The sequence below is a fragment of the Chrysochloris asiatica genome, unplaced genomic scaffold, assembly GCF_000296735.1.
Source record: "Chrysochloris asiatica unplaced genomic scaffold, ChrAsi1.0 scaffold00016, whole genome shotgun sequence".
Taxonomy (NCBI): Eukaryota; Metazoa; Chordata; class Mammalia; order Afrosoricida; family Chrysochloridae; genus Chrysochloris; species Chrysochloris asiatica.
In genome coordinates this window covers 17511109-17519042 of record NW_006408534.1, presented here as the reverse complement: position 1 = coordinate 17519042, position 7934 = coordinate 17511109, and the positions used below count along the sequence as shown (strand labels likewise).

At 37.5% G+C, this 7934-nt stretch overlaps 1 protein-coding gene across 2 annotated transcripts in view; it reads right to left on the bottom strand.

The window, feature by feature from the left end:
• Window positions 1–7934, bottom strand: part of ATAD2B (ATPase family, AAA domain containing 2B) — a 235328-nt gene that overhangs the window by 108532 nt on the left and 118862 nt on the right. For both annotated transcript variants that reach the window (XM_006835245.1, XM_006835246.1), the window contains exon 17: window positions 6290–6425. In XM_006835245.1, the coding sequence (XP_006835308.1) occupies window positions 6290–6425 (136 nt within the window). The remainder of the gene's footprint in view (window positions 1–6289; window positions 6426–7934) is intronic.

The window sequence follows — 7934 nt, the reverse complement described above, 5'->3', positions numbered from 1 at the left end:
AAGTGACTGGCTTACAAGGTTTCAAAAGGGAGTTTTGTTTAAGAGTATGGGGGAGGGGGGAAGAAAGAGTCCCCACTGAATAGTTTTCATCTTGTCTAGATGTGTCTGGTGAAAAGAGATGGGGATAAAATTCGTATGATTCAATAGTGAATAATTGTTAGCATGACTAATTGCAACTGTCACAATTGTAAAGGTAGAACTTTTGTAACAAAAACAGGGGAGTGGTTAATCTTACAGTCCAGAAACATAGGACCCTAGGACCATCAAGGGAGAAAAGCACAAGCAGAATGTGGGACCTTATCCAGAGAAACAGCGATGCCAGAGAAGGAGGCAGAGATGGAGACGTGGAGAGGGGGATGCAGTTGAGGACTCTAGATTTATGGAAAGAGAGGGAGTAAGAGCTGGTGGGCAGAAGGCAGACTTGCAGAATATGTCCTTTGGAGGTGTAAATTATTATATATGCCTGAGTGTTTTTTGTTTTGTCTGTTTTTAAAAAGCTAAAGTGAATAGAGAGAAATACCGTTAACTGATGGTACATGGAGGGGATTATAATTATTGTAATGAAACAAGGTGTATGATTTGTTGAATGTAAAACTGATGATTTTCCCTGTAAACTTTCACTCAATCCACAATAAAAACCTTAAATAAAAAAAAATAAAAATAAAAAGGTATGGGAGACAAAGTGGGAGTATATCCACAAATATTTAAAGGTTTGAAATGAAGGAGGATGTTTATACATGGATATTTACCTTTGCTGCAAACATATCCATGAATATGGATGCCACATTCAGGAGGGAAAATTATAAGGTTTGGAACTGTTCCAAATCATAGCAACCCTATGACCAACAGAACAAAATATTGCCTGGCCCTAACAATTGTTATATTTGAGCCCATTACTGTTGCTACTCTGTCAGTACATCAGATTGGTGATCTTCCTCTTTTTTGCTGATTCTCCACTTTACCAGGTATGGTTTCCTTCTACAGGGACTGGTTCCTCCTGGTCCTAATAACATGTCCAAAGTCTTGCCATCCCAGAATGTCTTAGGAGCACTCTGGCTATTCCTCTTCCAACAGAGATTTGTTTGTTCTTCTTGCAATCCATAGCACTTTCAATATTCTTCTCTAACAGAGTCGTGCAATTGCATCAATTATTCTACAATTTTCCATACTCACCGTCCAACTTTCACATGCATTTGAGGCTATTAAAAATATTAAGATTCAGGCACACCTTAGTCCTCAAACTATTGTGATTCTTCTTAAACAATATAAAGAGCTGTTGTGCCGCAGATTTGCTCATGTAATTCATCGTTTGATTTTTGACTGCTGCTTCCATGAGTGCTGACTTGAGAACCAAACAAAAAGAAGTCTTTGAAAACTTCAATCTTTTCTCAGTTTATCATGATGTTATTTACTGGTCCAATTGTGAGGATTTTTGTTTTCTTTACATTAAGGTAGACTCCATACTGAAGCTTGTAAGCTCTGACCATCATCAGTAAGTATTTTAATTCCTCTTTGCTTTCAACAACCAAGGTTGTATCATCTGCATATCATAGGATGTTAATGATTCTTCCTCCAATCCTGATGCTATGTTCGTCTTCGTATAATCAAGCATCTTAGATTATGTTCTCAGCATACAGACTAAGTATGGTGAAAGAATATAACTCTGGTTCATATCTTTTCTGATTTCAAAGTGTTCAGTATCTCCTTTTTCTGTTCTAACAACTGATTCTTGGTCTATGTACAGAATACTCATGAACACAGTAAGTGTCCCAGAATATTCATTCTCCGTAATGTTGTCAATAGTTTGTCATGATCCACATAATCGAAAACCTTTGTGTAGTCAATGAAGCATAGGTAAAATCCTTCTGGTATTCTCTGCTTTCAGCCAATGATACCCCTCATTCCACGTCCTTGTCTGAGTATGGCCTGAAGTTCTGGTAGTTCCCTGTTAATGTACTTTTGCAGCTGATTTGGAATATCTTTAGCAAAATTTTACTTGCATATGATATTAATGATATTGTCCAATGATTAGTGCATTCCACTGGGTCACCTCTCTTTGGAAAAGGCACAACTATGGATCTCTTCCAATTGGTTGGCCAAGTAACTATCTTTCAAATGTCTTGACATAGATGAGTGAAGGCTTCCAGTGCTGCATCAGTTTGCTGAAAGGCTTCAGTTTTTATTCCATCAATTCCTGGAGCCTTGTTTTTTACCAATACCATCATCAGTACAGCAATTTGTTCTTTTAGTACCACTGGGTCTTGAAATGGTTAACATCAACCATTCATTTTTGGTACAGTCACTCTATGTATTCACTTCATCTTCTTGTTGTTGTTAAGTGCTGTGGAGTCAGTTTCAAGTCACAGTGACCCTATAAAGGGGCTTACGAGACTAAAAATCTTTTGTGGTAGCAGAAAGCCTCATCTTATTTTTCCCATGTTGTTGCTGTCATTGTTAAGTGCCATCAATTCGGTTCAGACTCATAATGACCCTGTATAGGATTTCCAAGGAACTGGTGGTAAATTTGAACCACCAATAGAATCCTTCAATATTGTAAGTCAAGGCTTGAACTTTTTCTTCAGTTCTTTCAGCTTTAAGAAATGCTGAATGTGTTCTTCTGTTTTGGTTTTCTAACTCCGGGTCTTTGAACACTTCATTATAATCCCTGGAGCTGTCCTTTGAAATTTTCTGTTCTGCTCTTTTACCTCCTTCATTCTTCCACTCTACTGTGGAAAGCAGCAATTAAGATATTAAAAGCTCATGCATGGTCATCTAAAGTACAACTATTGGTCTCTCCCTCTCTGGAGGAAAAAAGAATCATGATAATTGAAGACACTTGAAAACAGTCAGTTCAGTGGACTAATGAACCACGTGAACACCAGTCTCCACAACTTTAAATCACAAGAACCATTTGGTTCTTCTATCACTACCAACTGGTCTGTAGGGGTTTACATAAGAAATCACATTTATAAGTGATAAAATGTGAAACAGAATTCAAAATCAGGAAAAAAGATCAGGCTTACTGGTCAGAAAAAGACTGGTGTAACCCCAAGTCTATGGTTCTTGGTTATCCTTCAGAGAGGGAACTATACTCATTCCCTATAACTCAATTTTCAGCCAACCAACATACAGGTATATAAGGAGGACAACAACACTACTGAGGAATGCACACCAAAGAATACTCAACCATGTGAGATAAAAAGAGCAATATTTGCTCAAGGACAAAATTCAACAACATTGTGAAAAGAAGAAAAATGAGAACTAGATACATAGGAAAAGTAGGATAAGCAATCTAACATTAAGGGGATTGCAATCATTGAGATGAAGTGAAGGGCATGATTTATTGAATATAAAACTGATGGTATAAAAATTTCATTCAATTCATATTAAAAAGTTTTTTAAAAAAGCAAATTATATAAACAACTTATGTTGTTAAGTGCCATCAAGTCAGTTACAACTCATAGTGACGCTACATAGGGTTTCCAAGGAGCAGTTAGTGGACTTGAACCACTGAGCTTATACAATTAGCAGTCAATCCAGTGCTTATCCTACATAACTACACTAGGACCCCAACAACTACACAGACAGAATTGCGCATCATGAAATTGTATCCTCCTAACAACTGGATTGTTGATAAGTGTTGTTGAGTCAGTTCCAATTCACAGGACCCTTGTACTGTTTACCAAGGCTATAAATCTTTGCAGGAGCAGAAAGCTTCATTGTTCTCCCACAAAACAGTCAGTGAGCTCAAGCCGCCTACTTTATGGTTCACAGTCCAGTGCCTATCCTACAGAGCCACTGCACTCCCAACAACTTCACGTTGTTGTTGCTATTAAATGTCATCTAGTCGGTTCCCACTCATAGCGAAGCAGAATAGAGTTACCAAGGAGTGTGACTAGTGGGTTTGAACCACTGGTTAGCAGTCCAGTCCTTATCATACAGCGTCACACCAGGACTCTAATAACTGTATGTTGTTGCTGTTGCGATATGCCATCGAGTCAGTTTAGACTCAAAACAAAGAGCAGCTGGTAGGTTTGAACTACAGACCTTGTGGTTCACAGTCCAGTGCTGATCCTACACTGCCACAGCAGGAGTCCAACAACTGTATGTTTTTGCTACGTTGTTGTTGTTGTTGTTAAGTGCAGTTGAATCAGTTTCGGCTCAAAGCAACACTGTATAAAGTTTTCAAGAAGCAGCTGGTGGGTTTGAACTGCCAACCTTGTGGTTCGCAGTCCAGTGCTGATTCTACAGCACCACACCTAGAGTCCAACAACTGTATGTTGTTGTTGTTAAGTGCTGTCAAGTTGGTTCTGACTCTTAGTGACTCTCTATACGGTTTCCGGAAGCGACTGATGAGCTTGAACCACCGACCTTATGGTTCAAACTGACCTTGCAGTCCAGCGCATTAACCCGCAACACAACACCAGGACACAGTTTCATAACATGTGACTCTGTCTATGTGCATAGAAGGAATATGAAATGGGGATAACAGAACTTTAACATAGATTATTTACAGGTGCGCATGCTTTAATTTTTACTTTCTTCTCTATTACTCTTTCTCATGAGAAAAAACAAGGCTGTTTTTATTTGGAAACACTCAGTATGCTGTTTCTATTCCTCTTTAGATAATAAAAAAGTAAAAAGGCATAAGGTTTCTTCACCAAATTGGTAGACATTAATTATCGTGACTTCTATTTTATTTTTAAATCTTTTCAACAACTATTCCCAGCAAAAAAAACCTCTCTAGAAATGGTCTAGTTAATGTGACTGGAGTCAAGCATTAAGGTCATGCTGCCTACTTACCTAACATCTTGTTTGAATTAATCAGGCATGGTCAAACAGAAAACCAAATCAAATGAAACACTTATTAAGAGCCTGTATTCTAATGTATGTGTTCACTGGAGAGTGTGAAAATCACACTGGCCTAAATTACCCAAAAGAGCAGTATAATTCCTTCTCTACCTATTAAGCTCAGAAATCAATTTGGAAGCCTCATAGTATAAAAGGAAGAAAATTATGCCAGGAAATATATAGCAGGGCCTGCCTCTGCCACCTGCCAGCAGCAGCATCATAGGCAATCAATTTCGTTATTCTTCACTTTCCTTACACATAAAATTATGACATCACAAATGCTATAAGATTAATGAGAGGCCTAAATGTATTACAGGAGTCCTGGTGTGTCACTGTGGGTTAATGTGCTGATTATAACGTTGGTTTCAACTGCAAAGTTGGCAGTTCAAGCTTACCAGCTGCTCCTCAGAAACCCTATACAGGGTCGCTATGGATCAGAACCAACTCGACAGCACTTAACAACAACAATGTATTACAGTATATACAACACCAGGCCTATATACCTAGTATGGTGTCTAGTTTGTATAAGCACACAAATACTCCCATCCCTTCATACTCAAAATGCCAGCAAATATCACAGTTTCTTCTATGAAGCCTTCCTGGACTTCCCAGTGAAAGTTTTTTGATTCTACTTTCTTGATAGCACTTTAGCTGTATTACAATGTATATTTCTCCCAATAGCAAGAACATCTCCAGGGAGAAAACTGTTCTATTTTACTTATGTTTACCTTCTTAGCATCTACTACAGTGCTTGATACAATACAAACACATAAGAAATGAATGAATGTGAATAGGGGAATAAAAGCAAATTAAATAAATGGCAGCGAACAGTATTAATAAAACATCTAATTTAAAATATATTAAACCAAACTCAACTTGTATTAAAAAATATTCAAATTATATTAATATATTCAAAACATATTAAACCAAACTCAACATGAAGTTTTCAAAAACATGAGTCTTTTGATAATTTCTTACCTTCTACTATTACATAATTTAAATCAAAATAACTACAATTTCAACACAATCACAGATGGAATGGCCAAGTAAAAGCCCGGGGGGGGTGGGGAGGGTGGGAAGGGATAGGGGCCATGTTTATTTGGCATTCCTTAATCATGAATAAAACAGATCTGTTAAATACTGGTACAGCCTAAGAAAACTTCTCTGAGTGAACAAAAGAAAGACTCTCGTGAAGAGAAAAGATTCTTCTCCTTTTGGGGAGAGGGGATCTTAAGCAGTTAAACAAGAAACTAATTATTATCACACACAAAAACATATACTGCATATAATTTTTTAGAATTGTGCACCAACAACAGAAAAACAAAGTTCCCAAAATTACAACTATAAGCAAAAACATACTATAGTTCTATAGTTTAGCTGTAAAGTAGCAAAAACCACTTGAAATTGAAAGAAATTAAACATAAATTGAAATACTCACATTGTAAAATGAAGGTAGGGTTTATGTACAGCAGCAGCTGATGACTGTTTCTTTGGTGATCCTGAATGAAAACTGGTCTCAAAAATTGATAAAGCATTCTCATCTTCACTATCATCTAAAAGCAAAGCTTCTATATCTGTTAAAAAACAAAACAAAACAAAAAAAACCCAAAGGTTATGAGACTTACAGTCCTCTAATATTGGTACGCCAGCAATGCTAAAAAAAAAAAAAGTAGATTACAAATCAAGCAAAATGAACACGTTATCTATAATACATATTTACTAGGTAAATGAATAACTACAGTATTAAGATAAAATTTTTAATTCTTTCACGTTTACAGACTATCTACTTAAGTGTTATAAGATGTACCTTGGTAGACTTCAGTGACTAACTGCAACAAGACTGGTAAAGAAATGAAACTACTAAAATTTCTATCTACGTACTCATAAAAAATCTCTGAGTTTATTTTGGTCAAAAAATAAGTTCATTTTATAAAATATTTGGATTGTTTAATATAGTGAGTCACAACTAGTTCTTATAAAAAACAAAATAAGGAACAAACAAATTGATACATATTTTACAAATGGTACACAGACACACAATCTTTTCAAGGAAAATGTAGTCAAGTAAAAATGGAGTCAGGAATACAATCAAAACAAAGCTAATCTTAAAAATACACTCATTCAAGTAACATCTGGCTATATGTGGCTCTTAAGTTTCTATTCACTAGACTAAATGGAACTAAAATTACTGAAAGAATAATATATAAAAATGTACCTGGGGGGAGAACAAACAAGATGGCGGATCGGGTGGACGTGCAGTATAGAGCTCCGCCAATAACAACACAGTATACCTGACCAAGGAGCCTCAGGGAATGGTCCCAGAACTCTGAACCACATATAAAGGAATACTTAGAAGGTTGAAAAGCTCACAGCTGGGGGAACTTGTGGCAGAAGCAAGAAATCTATTGCTTTCTAGTCCGGGACGCTTGGCTGCTCCAGGAGCCACCATCTTGGGTGAGACCACTTGGGGGAAGGATCGGCGCGGCGACAGACACCTGGCAGAACCACGGAGATAAAGGTGTGGACATTCTTTTCTTTTGGTATCTGTTCATTAGTCCCTTGCTGTCTGCGCACCTCCATTCTGGTGACTATAGGGGTGCTTGAGCTACTAGGCAACCCAGCCCCACCCGCGGAGGGTTCTATTACACATTCGCACAGATTGCCTCGAAATTTAAAGAGACAGTTTCCAATTAAAACCAAACAGCCACAGCCGGCCCTGAACTATTTCCAACTAGAAAAAAGGCCTGCACAGAGATTGTGGAGCGGGACAAGCAGACAAAAGAGGAAATAGGTCAAAATTTAAATCCTAAGTTATGTCAAAACGAACAATGGTGGTATCTTGAAATTCTCAGGAAGAAGAGTGAAAAGGGAAGCCCATTTCCTGATCACATCTACCTGGAGGCATTCAGAAAGCACAAAAAATACATACCCATCTAAGTATTAAGTCCACAGATAACCTCTGAAGATGGCCAAAAACCAGAAGCAGATGACCATACCTGCACATGTTCAGAAATGAGATAAAGTGATTGAGGCAAATGAGCTGGAAGTACACCTACACTCCATACTGGAAGATGCGCAGGCTT